The sequence below is a fragment of the Pogona vitticeps genome, chromosome 4 (assembly GCF_051106095.1).
Source record: "Pogona vitticeps strain Pit_001003342236 chromosome 4, PviZW2.1, whole genome shotgun sequence".
NCBI lineage: Eukaryota > Metazoa > Chordata > Lepidosauria > Squamata > Agamidae > Pogona > Pogona vitticeps.
The window spans coordinates 2,003,057-2,019,059 of NC_135786.1; the positions used below are offsets into that span (position 1 = coordinate 2,003,057).

At 53.4% G+C, this 16,003-nt stretch overlaps 1 protein-coding gene across 1 annotated transcript in view; it reads right to left on the bottom strand.

The window, feature by feature from the left end:
- Window positions 1-7: 7 nt before the first annotated feature.
- LOC140706433 (uncharacterized) overlaps window positions 8-16,003 on the bottom strand; it is a 53,765-nt gene continuing 37,769 nt past the window's right edge. The window contains exons 3-12 of the mRNA XM_078391739.1: window positions 9,470-13,387; window positions 7,676-7,770; window positions 6,674-6,832; window positions 5,313-5,363; window positions 4,804-4,950; window positions 3,014-3,081; window positions 2,382-2,424; window positions 1,649-1,709; window positions 1,079-1,152; window positions 8-359 (exon numbers count right to left, since the gene is read on the bottom strand). Of these exons, the coding sequence (XP_078247865.1) occupies window positions 330-359; window positions 1,079-1,152; window positions 1,649-1,709; window positions 2,382-2,424; window positions 3,014-3,081; window positions 4,804-4,950; window positions 5,313-5,363; window positions 6,674-6,832; window positions 7,676-7,770; window positions 9,470-13,387 (4,646 nt within the window). The 3' untranslated portion in view covers window positions 8-329. The remainder of the gene's footprint in view (window positions 360-1,078; window positions 1,153-1,648; window positions 1,710-2,381; window positions 2,425-3,013; window positions 3,082-4,803; window positions 4,951-5,312; window positions 5,364-6,673; window positions 6,833-7,675; window positions 7,771-9,469; window positions 13,388-16,003) is intronic.

Consider the following 16,003-nt stretch of genomic DNA (forward strand, 5'->3'; position numbering starts at 1 on the left):
TGCTGGTTATGCACTATTTATTTATGCATTCTGGCAGATCTGTATGTGATCTTAAGAAGCAGAGCAGCATATCTTGATGAGGGTGGTGGTGTTTTTGACCGTTTCAAACACAAGCATCATTGAAAACACATCTGTCCCACAGTTCGGTTTTTGAAAAGGGTCCCAAGAAGTCTTGGGCCTGGGGGAAAAAATCATTTTCAGCCACAGCAGCCAGCTTCTGATTGATTCTCAAGGGTGAGGGAGTAGATCTGCGGCGGACGTGGGGGGGGGGCAGCTGTGAGCCAATGCCACGGGGAGGGTCTCGGCCGAAGCGGTGTCCATTCTGCTCTTCATGCCGTCTCCTGGATGTGCAGCATGGCCTAATTCAGAAAAGACCGTCAGTGATTCCTTCCTTCTCCTCAGTCCTGATTTAGGAAAGGGGATGTAGCCTTTCTACCGTCCTCTCCCCAGCCCCCGAGATCTGTGGGGACTGGGGTTCAGGCCGCCCCTTCGCCCCACCCCTTGGCTTCCTTTCCCAAGAACTGCGGAAAACGGCGAGGTATCGTCATAAAATCAAAAGGACGTCTTCAGAGTCTGGCAGGGTCAAGAATTCAGCTTTCTTTAAATTCCTGGGCACCTTAATTTTCTTTTTAAAATGGAGAGGTGGTTCACACTGTTAAGAAGTAACAATAACAGAACGGCAGAGCTGGAAGGGACCCTGTGGGACCATCCAGCCTATCAAGGAGGCCCAGCGGGGAATCGAACCCCCAACCTCTGGGTCTGCCGCCAGATATGCCTTAAACCACTGAGCTCTCCAGCTCTCTATGAAGAGACCAGCAGGGAGGTCTGGGCCACTGTTCAGAGCATTGGGAACAGGAGGTCCAGCCGGGGGGGTGAGGAGGTCACCTTCCAGCAGAAGGAAGGGGCCAAGTTCCATTCAGAAGAAATGGCTTACTGGGGAAGCTGGCCGTTTGCGGGGAACTCGGAGGGTCTGTGTCTTGGATCCTCCCATTTTTGTGGAATAAGTGCCCTGTCCCAACCACCCAGAGGCTCAGGGGCTCGCAAATAACATTTTTTTTTTACAAATTACGCTTCTTACCTGCTGAACAGTCACCGCTGGGTTATGCATGGCGCGCAATATGGAGAGGGTCGGGGCGTGCTCTAGGGAGCGACCTAAAAGGAAGAATGGGAAAGAGGAGCTCAGTCCCACATAACGGGGCATCCTGGACGTGGACGACTTCTTTGCCAGATTGCCCCCCCTCCCAGTTCAGCGGCACCCCATGTTTTCCCCCTTTCACCTTGGGGAGATAGAGTTCATTCATTCATTCATTCAATTTTGATACCACCCATCTGACCGATGGGATCACTCTGAGCCGTTCACGGCACAATAAAACATAAACATGGTATAACAAAGTGTTCCAAGTTAAATGAAATGAAATAGCAAGGATTTGGCACCGTTAGACATTCAGATGGGGCTTCCTTCCGGCTTGGAATCGTGTTTCAAAGGGGGACAGGATGCAGCACGAGGAAAGGGCCCATCTCACATCCCAGGGATCTTACTGGCACTGCATGGTGAGCACGGGGTTCTTGTGCTCACAAAGGTTAGGGGCTTCCAGGATAGTGGGGGGGGGGAACCCCCACCACCTCCTTAGTAGCAAAGCTCACTTACGGTTCAGAGCGTCCAGCACCTTTCTCACAATGACTTCACTCTGCTGTTTGTACTGGTCCGTCTGGGAAAACAGAGAAGTGGATTTAGAGCTGAGCCCGGCTAGGAGCCCCCCATGGAGGCTGGAGGACAGCCACAGCCTGCTCTGGAAGTGGGCTTTGGGCCTTTCGGCATGGCGGTTGAATGGTGGGGCTGGGGCGTGCAGAAGGTTCGTTGCCCACACCCCGTTCCCCAAAAGAGCTGAGCACAGGGAGCATAGGCAGAACCCCACAAAATCTGAGAGGAAAATGTTGTTTTGGGCCTCCGCTTCCCTAAGGCAGCAGATGGGGGATTGTCTGAAAAGGGAGCCCTGTTAGCTCACTGGCTTTGGCCTCATCCTGTGAGGGTTCTTGACCAGGTCCCTGGCGCGATGGATGCAAGCGAGCATCGGGTTTCTCTCTATGGGACTGTGCAAGTGGCCTCACTGTGATTCCTATCGCTGCTTGGATAGCTTTGTATCCTACTACCATGTCTTAGCTTCTTTCATTGCCCTTTCTGTGTGAAATTGCACCTGAAGGGAAGAACTCTGTGGGTGTCTTTGCCCTCTCGTAAACATCTCGCACTTGTGCCCATCTTTTTGAGAAAGCTGTTGGCTGTGGCCCTCCCAAACAGAGAGAGCGCCTTCATGTACTAAGGGCCCCGACATGCCTTGGTGTAATCTCAGAAACGGAAGCAAAGGGGACCCACGTCTACTTACATTCCCATCTCCTCCGGGTGTGGAGATTAATATGTCGTCAGCACTGCAAGAGAGAGAGAGAAGTGAAAAGGTGAACCAACAGAAGACTGACTACCTGGCCAGTCCACCAACTTGGAGCAGCAATGCCTGGAAAGTCTGCCTTTCGAGATGACGGGGGGTCATCCGTTGCGGCCTCTGGGAGGGATGCCAAAAAGGAACGTTTCCAAGCTCTGAGCCAAAAGCAGCTTGCGGGGATGTTCGGCCAAGGAATAGGTGTTCCCTGGCCCCTAATTAGCCATGGAGGGATCCCGTAGGCAGCGGGCTGATTGGGAGTTGGCTTCTAGGATTCACAAGAGTCTGGGAAGTAAAGAACGGCAGGTTTCTGAAGGTCCAGCCGTCCAGGGAGGGGAGAAGGCACGAGACGGGGTCCCTCCGTTAAGGAAGTGCTCCTGGAACGGAAGGGAGGCAGGCGCCTTCGAAAGGAGACCGGACGACCGCAAAAGGGTGGCCTGGGTGGTAGGAGCACCCACAGCATCCAAACTGGATGGACCTGTGGTTGGCTCTCTGCTACGCGGCAGTTGCATTCAATGAAGGGGAGTGCTAGACTACCATATTTTTTCCGTGTATAACACTCCTTGATAAGATGCCCTTACCTGTCCAGAGAAAGTCTGATTATCAGCTTGCCACCGGAAACGTCGAAAGCGACTCTCGGATGAACTTCCTGCAATGGCACAAGTGGAGTCAGTCCCTCCCTTCTGCTGGGTTTTGTCCCCCTCGCCCACTGGGTGCACGGTGCAGGAGCCCTGAGGCGCTCGCACCAGGCAAGGGGAGGAAGGCGATGTCCGCGTCAGGCAACGACTCTTGCACAACCCGCCCACTTTGCCTCTGAGCCCCTGAAAGGCTTGGACAACACAAACCTCATTTGTGTTGTCCATATGGTATCTCTGGCCTTTTGGACCTTACTCAGGGGCACTTTTCCCTTCTCCTCTATCTATAGCAATAAACTGTATCGTCCAGCTTATCTCGTTTGGCTCAAAGGCCACCATCTTCACTTTTACAAAACGACGCCACTGCACGTTGTCATACGTAAGACAGTACGAGCCACAATATTTGGTTGTGTGCAATGCAGTACATGCAGGATAAATTGCAGGGGTCTCATGGGAGAAAGATTCCCCCACTCCTCCAGATCTGTAGGAGCATCATCAGGATTATGAATTGCCGGGGTTTTGCAGCAGCTACTGCTCCTGTACCCGGTTCTGAGGAATTCAGAAGAGGACACAGGCTCACCTGGAGGGCAAGCCTACCTATGCGAAAGAACCATCCCAAGACATTCCGAGAACCACACATGATGTCTGTGACAAGAGGCGGCTATTCTCTTCCCATCTCCCTGGGAGTAAACCCCACTGAGCCCAGTGGGCCATCCCTCCGTCCCATGCTGACACAAGACTTCGCATGGCAGTCTCTTTGAAAACTCTATGGAGTGGCAAGCAATTTACTGGCATCCGTGCCTTCTTTGACACGTGCCTAACATTCTTCTTCATTTTTGGTGAATGCTGCCACCTCCCGCTTTTGGCAACAGTGGGTTCCTTCACAAAAGGCTTGTCCCGGACTGAATGCAGCCTCATGTCTGTGGACAGCTCTCCCATCTTCTCCTGGCATTTTCCATCTGTGTGGAAACTGGAAGCTACTGTATTTTTCCATATATAAGACAACCCAAGGTATAAGATGAGCCCCACTTTTCCTAAGCCCTCTGAAAGCAGTGATCAAAGGGCTGCAGAAGTGAAGGGGGAAAGCAGCGATCAAAGGGCTGCAGGGACACAGCCCTTTGATCCTGCAGCCCTTTCATCACTGCTGTACCCCTCCATTACTTAAGGCCTGAATGGAGGGGTAATGCAGTGATGAAAGGGCTGCAGGACCAAAAGGCTGTGATTCTGCAGCACTTTGATCCCTCCCCCCTTACTTCCATGTATAACACGGCCCTCAATTTTTAGTTTAAAGATTTTTGATAAAAGTATCATGTTATACATGGAAAAATATGGTAGTTGGAAAACGGGAGCCATCCCCCCCCCCACAAGACCAGTTGGTTGGACCCACGTTGCCTTGATGGTGTCCCCAGTTGTGCTGGTCTAGTGCACAGAGGACCTCAAACTCTGTCCTTTCCCCAGTGTTTCCAACTATCGGAGGAAACTACGGGAAGGGGAGGCCCAGGGAAGATGAAGGGTGTCCAGTTCGACCAACGGTCCACACCAAGCAGGACAGTAGAGCAAGAGTGTGCTCCTGCTTAAGTTCCCAAGCGACCGGCAGGTGGAGGCAGGTCTTGATGCCTCTGATGCTTTCTTGTTTGGAGCGCTAGGTAGGTGCAGAGCTAAGCGAGACTGCAGACTGAGGATCACACACCAACAGGGGGCACGAAGATCCCTCCACTACCCTTTAAGACACTTACTAGGTTTACGGTAGAGAGCGTGGTGGGTTTTCCCCCTTTGCTGGTGGACCACTGAATGGTAAACGACAAGGTGGGGTTGGCTGGGTTAGCAGCGTAAGAAAGCGACGGCCCTCGGATGATTTGGGCGTTTACACCTCCCTCGGCAACCTGTGAAGGGACCAAGAAGAAGAGAGAGCCATGGGGCAGGGAAGACCTCGATGGAAGAGACAGAATCGGCTGCCCGCCAAAGAAAATCCATGCCCCTTCCTGTCCTAAGGGATTGTCTTCAAGCCAAATTTGGGAAGGGGCTTTCAGGGGGGGGGCGTTCCAGGCTTTACTTTGATCTGTCATGTACGGCATTTGGTGAGAGCAGTACATGAACCAGAGGAAGGATGCCCAACTGCTGGAGAGACCCAGTCATCTGGTGGCAGCTGCCCAGGTGTTTGGCCCCTGAGGTTCTAGGTATCAGGTGCCGTCCTGTCTGTTGTCCCTCCTTGTGAATGAAGAGCAATGAAGCCGCAGCCACGCACCTCTGAAAGAAGTCGGCGTTCCTCTTCAGACAAGACACCCTCGCCGAAGACCTGCCAGGCCGAGAAAAAGCAGAATGAGTTGTGCGGATCCATTGTGGTGTGTTTGCTTTCAGCTGAAGTGGCATTGAAGGTTAACCTCTTGAGGGACTTCCCTGCAACAGACTCTTTGGGGGGGGTCTTCAGGGAGGGACAGAGTAGTTAGCTGGTGGGAAGACCCTAGCTCTGGATTTCCTGTGTCCAAACACAGAGGGTAAGGGCTGGATCGCTGTCCTGACTCCTGTCACATGTGGGACAAAGAGGAAAACTGCTGTGTCCCTGTAATTTTGTGATGTACCCATTAGGAACTTAGAATCCTAGAATAATGGGGATGGAAGGGGCTTGTAAGGCCATCCAGTCAAACCCCCTGCTCAAGGCAGGAACCCAAATCAAAGCAGATCTGCCAGGTGGTTGTCCAATTAACAGTTTGGAAGTTTTTCCTGATATTCAGCCTAAATCTGGTTTCCTGTAAAAAGGTAAAGGTTCTCATTGACATTTTTAGTCCAGTCGTGTCCGACTCTAGGGGGTGGTGCTAATCCCATTTTCAAGCTGTAGAGCCAGCACTTGTCCAAAGACAGTTTCCGTTGCCACGTGGCCAGCGCGACTAGACACAGAAAGCTGTGACCTTCCCACCGAAGTGGTCCCTATTTATCTACTTGCATTTGCATGCTTTCGAACTGCTAGGTTGGCAAGGAGCTGGGACAAAGCAAGGGGAGCTCACTCCGTCGCCTGGATTCGATCTTACAACGGCTGGTCTTCTGACCTTGCAGCACAGAGGCTTCTGCGGTTTAGCCTGCAGCGCCACCACGTCCCTGTAGCTCACGCTTCCTGTAGCTCAAACCTATTATTATGTATCTTGCATTCTGGGATGATCAAGAAGAGATCCTGCCCCTCTTCCATTAGGACTACTTTACAAGTCTTTGAAGAGTGCTCTCCTATCTCCCCTCCAACTTCTTTGCTCAAGGCTAAACAGGCCTGCTTCTTTCAGTCTTTCCTCCTAGGGCTTGGTTTCCAGTTCCCTGATCATCCTTCTTGCCCCGCTCTGAACTTGCTTGTTTCTTGGCACCCTTAAAGTGTGGTTTCCAGAAATGGACACCGTACTGGCTTTCCAGTTCTCTGATCATCCTTGTTCTCCTTATCTCCCCACCACACCCCAAACTTTCTCAGAATCATTGTTGTTCCTCTGTTGAAAATGCATCATAGGGCCTCAACATGTAACCCCCCGTTTTAAAAAAAAAAGTTGAAAGGTGTCAACAGATAATGCACAGAACAAGCGAATTCTTAGGGGGGGGTTGTGTCTCCCCACCCTCCCACCCGCCCCTTACCATGGTCGACAGTGTGCTGGGAGAGACGGCCAAGAGAGGGCTGTAAGGGATAGCGGGGCTCACGGCTAAGTCTGTGTTGCTGCCCCCCTGCTTTGAGGGGAGGGAAAGGGGTGTGCTCTGAAGCACCACCTGGCTTCCATCTGCGTTGGTCACCTGGGTCTGCAAAGAGAGAGGAAGAAAATGAAACGCCAGCCTGGCCAGGAAAAGAAGGAAGTGCTTGTCCCATTCTGGAAAGTATGCAATGATTTGCCACAGGACACCAGTTCACCGGTTTCCCAGCGGCCAGTCTGTGGGGCTCAAGTGGGCAATGAGAAGTCATTCCTCCTTGCCAAGCTCTGCCTTCCGGCTATCGGACATGCCTGAGGGCAGAGCTTGGTAAGGGTCGTGGGGTTTCATTTCATGTTTGCCCTGGAACCCCTAGCATTTGGGGAGTGACAGCCCAGGAATGTTCCCCAGCTCTGCATGAGAGCAGCAAACAGACATTGCTGGGGCTGCCAATAAATAAAATAAATTGTGTGCCCTAAGAGGGAGAAGCCACACTGTGTGGTCTGAGCCAGTTCTTTCCACCCATTTCGTCTGATCCTGAAAACATCTGCTCTGGAGCACCAATTGTAGAGGGAGAAGACTAGCTACTAGGCTCTTCTGCTCTCCCCTTCTGCCAGCAGAGTGCTCTTCTGCCGGCTCACCTCAGGCAGATTTCAAGCAGCAGGGAGGGCTTCTGGCTAAGACCTGTTGTCAGATGAGGAGAGGGAAAAGGCTGGGCAGGGGAGGAACCAAAGTCACCTTGAGATCGACACCTGTGTTCCGTCCCCAGGAACACACAACGCTGGCACAGAGTTGGGTCAGGGCCAGGAGAGTTCTAACGACATTGGGGCACCTGCTCCGAGCTGGGAAGGGCGGGCCTTCTGCCCATCTGCCACTGGCCTCTGCCAGACCCACAGACCCTCCCCAGTCTTGGAGGGTTTGGCCTGTCTCTCGAACAGGCACAAGAACAGCACTCACGGCATAGCGGAAGATACGGCCGTCGTCGGTGACTTCTGTCGGGCCCAATGGGAGGAACTGGATCTCGGGATCTTCTGACCTGAGCGGTTGCAGAGCTGCAAGGATACACAAGTTTGTAGACGTACCGCTTTAAAATGCCACTGGAGCTGGCGCGTGGGCATTGAAAGGGATGGCATTGTCTGAAGGCCCAGGGGTGATAGTGACAGTAACCTCAGAGGGAACCAGTCCAATTCTGGTACTCAGCTGGCCTGGGTGTCAGGCAGAGAAATCTGGCAGGAAGAAGGCACCGAGAATTCGGAGTTCCCCATTCGACTCACCCTTGTGTGCTCCTAACTGGAAAAATCTGGGCACGGTAGAAGGTGGCTAATATTCTGTTCCTGGAAACCTCCAGGAGCAACGCTTTTACTCTGAAATGATGGGCCGATGGAAGCATGTTCCAAAAATATCAAAGGTGCTTCCCTCCTCAGACTTGGTGCAGCCCAAGGGAAAACCACACCCTCCTTGGCCCAGTCCTCTGGCTTTGCACACTCTGGCTTTAACTGGACATCATCATCATCTTTGAACCACAGAGCTGGAAGAAACCCTATGAATGATCGAGTCCAGCTCCTGTCAAGCAGGCCTTGTGGGGAAAATCGAACTCAGCCGGAGACCTCAGTCCCTGAGCTATCCAGCTGCCTATGGCAGGGATAATAACAGGACTTTTTGCACATGTGCTGTTTGTGAGATGGGACACCTTCCCTCTGAAGAGCGGCAGGTGAGCCTGGTGGGGGAGAGCCGATGCTCCACAGCACAAGCCTTATTTGCCTATCAGGATCCTAGGCTGGGGTGGCGCGAGAACGTAAAGCCAATTCAGAGGGATGGAATATTTGCCATCCTTCTGAATTGGCTTTACGTTCTCACGCCACCAGCAAGGCTAGGAGGGAGGCCCTGTTCCTGCTCCTCTCCCCGCCTGTGGAAAGCTCCCACGGCAACTGCTATTTTGGAGCAAAAGGTCAACTGGAGGGCGAGAAGAACAGGAGAACTCATTGACATTTGGAACCAGGGCAGCAGCATCCATTCCCACAAGATTTCAGGGCCAGGTCCTGGGGCAGGGGGGCAAGTAGTGTCACACAGGCAGAGAAAGCCAAGAGGAGAAGGATCCTTGCGTACAAAGAGCTTGATGCTGAGCCTCTGAGCGGCGAGGAGTGTGCAGGCTTCAAAAGCGTGGCACGTGCCAGAAACACAACCTCCTCTCATCCTGAGATTGGCATCCTTGCCTAGAGGCCAGGAAAAGCATAGCAAATTCTCGAGCGATTGAGCAGCCCTAACCAATATCAGTTCCTCGGCTCGATCCCACTCAGTCTCCCCCATGGCGAAGCCGGCATAAGAATGTCTCTGTGGGAAGGGAAGTTATCTCAATGTTTTCTCTGGTCTCAGGAGCAAAGGGGCGATGTGATATTGCCCCATGTCCAACCTGCAGCTTAGTCCAAAGACCCCATTTGGACTAATTTTGGGCCAGACTTCAGATCCTGTCAAAAACAATCCGGAGCCCAAGAGCCAGTCCAGTTCCTAAGAAGTTCATCTTCCACGTTATTAAAACAGTGATCCATTGGGGTAGAGAAAATAGAAGGAGAGCCCCTGTCTTTTCAATCCTGGAACCTAGAGATCTTAGCTTTCGCTGGAATCCATGTTGGCTTGTGTGCCACTTTAAAGACCAATCCCACAACCACCCCTGACCTCGTTCAGGTACTTTTGGGTGTTAGATTATGAAACAGGCGAGCTGGTACAGAATAAATACAACGCTTCATGACTTACCCTGATCCCCTCTTCCGGTGTGGACTCGAACCATGACTGAAGGAGAAAGGGACCCCACGTTTCCTTCTGCGGATGGAAGCTCTTCATCCAAGCGGCTGGGACGTCTTCCTCGGCCGTCGGTACTGCCTTCAGGCAGGGGATCTCCAAGTGGAGGGAGGGTGTTTTCAAGCTGAGGCGAGCTCAGGGACGACACGCCCGAAGCACCAAGGGTCTCGTCAACTAATCCCGTCACGTCGTCCCCACCCTCATTTCCCAAACTGCGTTTCACTAATCGGGCACTTCTCTGAGGGCTTGGCTGTGACTGAGAAGGGAGGGAACTGACTTTTGTAGCTCCACTCAGTGAAAATAAACCTCCTGAACGATTCGGGGCTTTTGCCTCTGAGCCTCCGCCAAACAGTGAGCTCAGGAAGCCTCCCGTTCCAGTTCCCTTTGTGGAGGTGGAACCAGCTTGGGGAATTGGGGCCGCGACGCGTTGCGCAGACCCCTGGCCAGTGGCCTGTACAGAAGAAGAGCCCCCTGGGACCATGGCGGCATTGATCGAAGACCCAGCCTGGGACTGAGGAAAGAGAAAGCCACCCGTTCTGGATGTTGTAGAAGAGGACCCGTCTCTGGCAGGATTCTGGTCATTGGAAGAGCCCCGAGAAGTGGAAAAGCTACCCTCTCCCAATCCGTTTAAGGAGAAGGACGTCCCAGGCTGATCTGGAGCATTTCCTGTGGACGTTTGAGCGGTGAGAGAACCTCCCGTGCCAGATCTCCCCACAGAAGGGATGACACTAGACAGCTTTCCGGCAACCCCACCCACAGTATCCAAGCCAGCTTGAATCCAACCAGAGAAAAGACTACCCTTTCGTGAAGAGGGATCTCCAGAGAGATTTGGGTCATTGGCCTCCGAACCTGGACGGGCTCCGGAGGGGAGAGAATTACCCTGTTGAGTTCCAGTCATGACACGGAGACCTAAACGATTTGGATCATTGGCCCCTGAATCTGGACGGGCCCCGGAGCGGAGAGAATTACCCTGTTTTGTTCCCGTCAAGATACCGAGACGTCCAGAGACACCTGGGTCATTTCCTGTGGAATCTGGAGAGGCTTGAGCATTGAGAGAACCTCCCGTGCCAGATCTCCCCACAGAAGGGATGACACTAGACAGCTTTCCAGCAACCCCACCCATAGTATTCAAACCAGCTTGAATCAAACCAGAGAAAAGACCACCCTTTCGTGAAGAGGGATCTCCAGAGAGATTTGGATCCTTGGCCCCTGAATCTGGACGGGCCCCGGAGAGGAGAGAATTACCCTGTTGAGTTCCCGTCATGACACGGAAACCTAAACGATTTGGATCATTGGCCTCTGAATCTGGGTGGGCCCCGGAGGGGAGCGAATTACCCTGTTGAGTCCCCGTCACGACACGGAAACCTAAACGATTTGGATCATTGGCCCCTGAATCTGGGCGGGCCCCGGAGGGGAGCGAATTACCCTGTTGAGTCCCCGTCAAGATACCGAGACGTCCAGAGACACCTGGGTCATTTCCTGTGGAATCTGGAGAGGCTTGAGCGTTGAGAGAACCTCCCGTGCCAGATCTCCCCACAGAAGGGATGACACTAGACAGCTTTCCAGCAACCCCACCCATAGTATTCAAACCAGCTTGAATCAAACCAGAGAAAAGACCACCCTTTCGTGAAGAGGGATCTCCAGAGAGATTTGGATCCTTGGCCTCCAAACCTGGACGGGCCCCGGAGAGGAGAGAATTACCCTGTTGAGTTCCCGTCATGACACGGAAACCTAAACGATTTGGATCATTGGCCTCTGAATCTGGGCGGGCCCCAGAGGGGAGCGAATTACCCTGTTGAGTCCCCGTCATGACACGGAAACCTAAACGATTTGGATCATTGGCCTCTGAATCTGGGCGGGCCCCGGAGGGGAGAGAATTACCCTGTTGAGTTCCCGTCACGACACGGAAACCTAAACGATTTGGATCATTGGCCTCTGAATCTGGGCGGGCCCCGGAGGGGAGAGAATTATCCTGTTGAGTTCCCGTCACGAAACGGAAACCTAAACGATTTGGATCATTGGCCTCTGAATCTGGGCGGGCCCCGGAGGGGAGAGAATTATCCTGTTGAGTTCCCGTCACGACACGGAAACCTAAACGATTTGGATCTTTGGCCTCTGAATCTGGGCGGGCCCCAGAGGGGAGAGAATTATCCTGTTGAGTTCCCATCACGACACGGAAACCTAAACGATTTGGATCTTTGGCCTCTGAATCTGGGCGGGCCCCGGAGGGGAGAGAATTACCCTGTTGAGTCCCTGTCACGACACGGAAACCTAAACGATTTGGATCATTGGCCTCTGAATCTGGGCGGGCCCCGGAGGGGAGAGAATTATCCTGTTGAGTTCCCGTCACAACACGGAAACCTAAACGATTTGGATCTTTGGCCTCTGAATCTGGGCGGGCCCCGGAGGGGAGAGAATTACCCTGTTGAGTTCCCGTCACGACACGGAAACCTAAACGATTTGGATCTTTGGCCTCTGAATCTGGGCGGGCCCCAGAGGGGAGAGAATTATCCTGTTGAGTTCCCGTCACGACACGGAAACCTAAACGATTTGGATCTTTGGCCTCTGAATCTGGGCGGGCCCCAGAGGGGAGAGAATTATCCTGTTGAGTTCCCGTCACGAAACGGAAACCTAAACGATTTGGATCATTGGCCTCTGAATCTGGGCGGGCCCCGGAGGGAAGAGAATTACCCTGTTGAGTTCCCGTCACGACACGGAAACCTAAACGATTTGGATCATTGGCCTCTGAATCTGGGCGGGCCCCGGAGGGGAGCGAATTACCCTGTTGAGTCCCTGTCACGACACGGAAACCTAAACGATTTGGATCATTGGCCTCTGAATCTGGGCGGGCCCCGGAGGGGAGAGAATTACCCTGTTGAGTCCCTGTCACGACACGGAAACCTAAACGATTTGGATCATTGGCCTCTGAATCTGGGCGGGCCCCAGAGGGGAGAGAATTGCCCTGTAGACTTCCCGGCAAGATACCGAGACGTCCAGAGTGATTTGGATCAATATTATCTGATTCATTGGTGTCTAAAACAAGAGTTCCAGGAGAACCTTCAAAATCATTAGGAGAATTTCCAGATAAGGTGAGACTAGGGCGCATCTCTGTTATTATGTCTCTTCCAGAAAAGGATCCCTTTGACAAAGCAGGATCTCTTCGATGATTCAAAACATTGGTATTTAAACCAGGAACTAAATCTGGGCTTCCAAAATCATCCGCATCATCACCCTTTGGAGAGAGAATGTCAACTGGGTGATTGGGGAAATCTTCAGCTGCATTAGGGCGAACCTTTGGTCTTCGGAAATAATGTGGAAACATTTGCTGCAAATATGAGAGATCTCCTAGGCGACTGGGATCAATGTTACCAAGATTTGCACAATGCTCTGGCCAAAACAAATCATGAGGATAGGTTCCAGCTGGAAAAGATGGATCTCTTGGTTGATTTTGATCTGACATCGGAACTTTTTCAGGGCGTTCATACTCATAAGGAGAATCTCCATTAGGGTCGCTGACGTCCTTCTTTCCTGGTCTAGGGCGCCTGACTGCCGTTTTACCAGTAGAATCGGAATCCTCTGGGCTTTTGTCTTCCTCGGATGATCCTTCCTCCAGGGTGGGGCCATCTGAGAGGCCTTTGGGACCTTTCTCGCCTGGTTTAGGGCGCCTGCCTGGAGTTTTACCAGTGGGATCCTCTGAGCTTTCCTCATCCTCGGGAGACTCTTCACCTAAGGGTCCTTTGGGACCTTTCTCGCTTGGTTTAGGGCGCCTGCCTGGAGTTTTACCAGTGGGATCCTCTGAGCTTTCCTCATCCTCGGGAGACTCTTCACCTAAGGGTCCTTTGGGACCTTTCTCGCCTGGTTTAGGGCGCCTGCCTGGAGTTTTACCAGTGGGATCCTCTGAGCTTTCCTCATCCTCGGGAGACTCTTCACCTAAGGGTCCTTTGGGTCCTTTCTCGCCTGGTTTAGGGCGCCTGCCTGGAGTTTTACCAGTGGGATCCTCTGAGCTTTCCTCATCCTCGGGAGACTCTTCACCTAAGGGTCCTTTGGGACCTTTCCCGCCTGGTTTAGGGCGCCTGCCTGGAGTTTTACCAGTGGGATCCTCTGAGCTTTCCTCATCCTCGGGAGACTCTTCACCTAAGGGTCCTTTGGGACCTTTCCCGCCTGGTTTAGGGCGCCTGCCTGGAGTTTTACCAGTGGGATCCTCTGAGCTTTCCTCATCCTCGGGAGACTCTTCACCTAAGGGTCCTTTGGGTCCTTTCTCGCCTGGTTTAGGGCGCCTGCCTGGAGTTTTACCAGTGGGATCCTCTGAGCTTTCCTCATCCTCGGGAGACTCTTCACCTAAGGGTCCTTTGGGACCTTTCCCGCCTGGTTTAGGGCGCCTGCCTGGAGTTTTACCAGTGGGATCCTCTGAGCTTTCCTCATCCTCGGGAGACTCTTCACCTAAGGGTCCTTTGGGACCTTTCCCGCCTGGTTTAGGGCGCCTGCCTGGAGTTTTACCAGTGGGATCCTCTGAGCTTTCCTCATCCTCGGGAGACTCTTCACCTAAGGGTCCTTTGGGTCCTTTCCCGCCTGGTTTAGGGCGCCTGCCTGGAGTTTTACCAGTGGGATCCTCTGAGCTTTCCTCATCCTCGGGAGACTCTTCACCTAAGGGTCCTTTGGGACCTTTCCCGCCTGGTTTAGGGCGCCTGCCTGGAGTTTTACCAGTGGGATCCTCTGAGCTTTCCTCATCCTCGGGAGACTCTTCACCTAAGGGTCCTTTGGGTCCTTTCCCGCCTGGTTTAGGGCGCCTGCCTGGAGTTTTACCAGTGGGATCCTCTGAGCTTTCCTCATCCTCGGGAGACTCTTCACCTAAGGGTCCTTTGGGACCTTTCTCGCCTGGTTTAGGGCGCCTGCCTGGAGTTTTACCAGTGGGATCCTCTGAGCTTTCCTCATCCTCGGGAGACTCTTCACCTAAGGGTCCTTTGGGACCTTTCTCGCCTGGTTTAGGGCGCCTGCCTGGAGTTTTACCAGTGGGATCCTCTGAGCTTTCCTCATCCTCGGGAGACTCTTCACCTAAGGGTCCTTTGGGACCTTTCCCGCCTGCTTTAGGGCGCCTGCCTGGAGTTTTACCAGTGGGATCCTCTGAGCTTTCCTCATCCTCGGGAGACTCTTCACCTAAGGGTCCTTTGGGTCCTTTCCCGCCTGGTTTAGGGCGCCTGCCTGGAGTTTTACCAGTGGGATCCTCTGAGCTTTCCTCATCCTCGGGAGACTCTTCACCTAAGGGTCCTTTGGGACCTTTCCCGCCTGGTTTAGGGCGCCTGCCTGGAGTTTTACCAGTGGGATCCTCTGAGCTTTCCTCATCCTCGGGAGACTCTTCACCTAAGGGTCCTTTGGGACCTTTCCCGCCTGGTTTAGGGCGCCTGCCTGGAGTTTTACCAGTGGGATCCTCTGAGCTTTCCTCATCCTCGGGAGACTCTTCACCTAAGGGTCCTTTGGGTCCTTTCCCGCCTGGTTTAGGGCGCCTGCCTGGAGTTTTACCAGTGGGAGCCTCTGAGCGTCCCTCATCCTCGGGAGACTCTTCACCTAAGGGTCCTTTGGGTCCTTTCCCGCCTGGTTTAGGGCGCCTGCCTGGAGTTTTACCAGTGGGATCCTCTGAGCGTCCCTCATCCTCGGGAGACTCTTCACCTAAGGGTCCTTTGGGTCCTTTCCCGCCTGGTTTAGGGCGCCTGCCTGGAGTTTTACCAGTGGGATCCTCTGAGCGTTCCTCATCCTCGGGAGACTCTTCACCTAAGGGTCCTTTGGGTCCTTTCCCGCCTGGTTTAGGGCGCCTGCCTGGAGTTTTACCAGTGGGATCCTCTGAGCTTTCCTCATCCTCGGGAGACTCTTCACCTAAGGGTCCTTTGGGACCTTTCCCGCCTGGTTTAGGGCGCCTGCCTGGAGTTTTACCAGTGGGATCCTCTGAGCTTTCCTCATCCTCGGGAGACTCTTCACCTGAGGGTCCTTTGGGACCTTTCCCGCCTGGTTTAGGGCGCCTGCCTGGAGTTTTACCAGTGGGATCCTCTGAGCTTTCCTCATCCTCGGGAGACTCTTCACCTAAGGGTCCTTTGGGACCTTTCCCGCCTGGTTTAGGGCGCCTGCCTGGAGTTTTACCAGTGGGATCCTCTGAGCTTTCCTCATCCTCGGGAGACTCTTCACCTAAGGGTCCTTTGGGACCTTTCCCGCCTGGTTTAGGGCGCCTGCCTGGAGTTTTACCAGTGGGATCCTCTGAGCTTTCCTCATCCTCGGGAGACTCTTCACCTAAGGGTCCTTTGGGTCCTTTCCCGCCTGGTTTAGGGCGCCTGCCTGGGGTTTTACCAGTGGGATCCTCTGAGCTTTCCTCATCCTCGGGAGACTCTTCACCTAAGGGTCCTTTGGGTCCTTTCCCGCCTGGTTTAGGGCGCCTGCCTGGAGTTTTACCAGTGGGATCCTCTGAGCTTTCCTCATCCTCGGGAGACTCTTCACCTAAGGGTC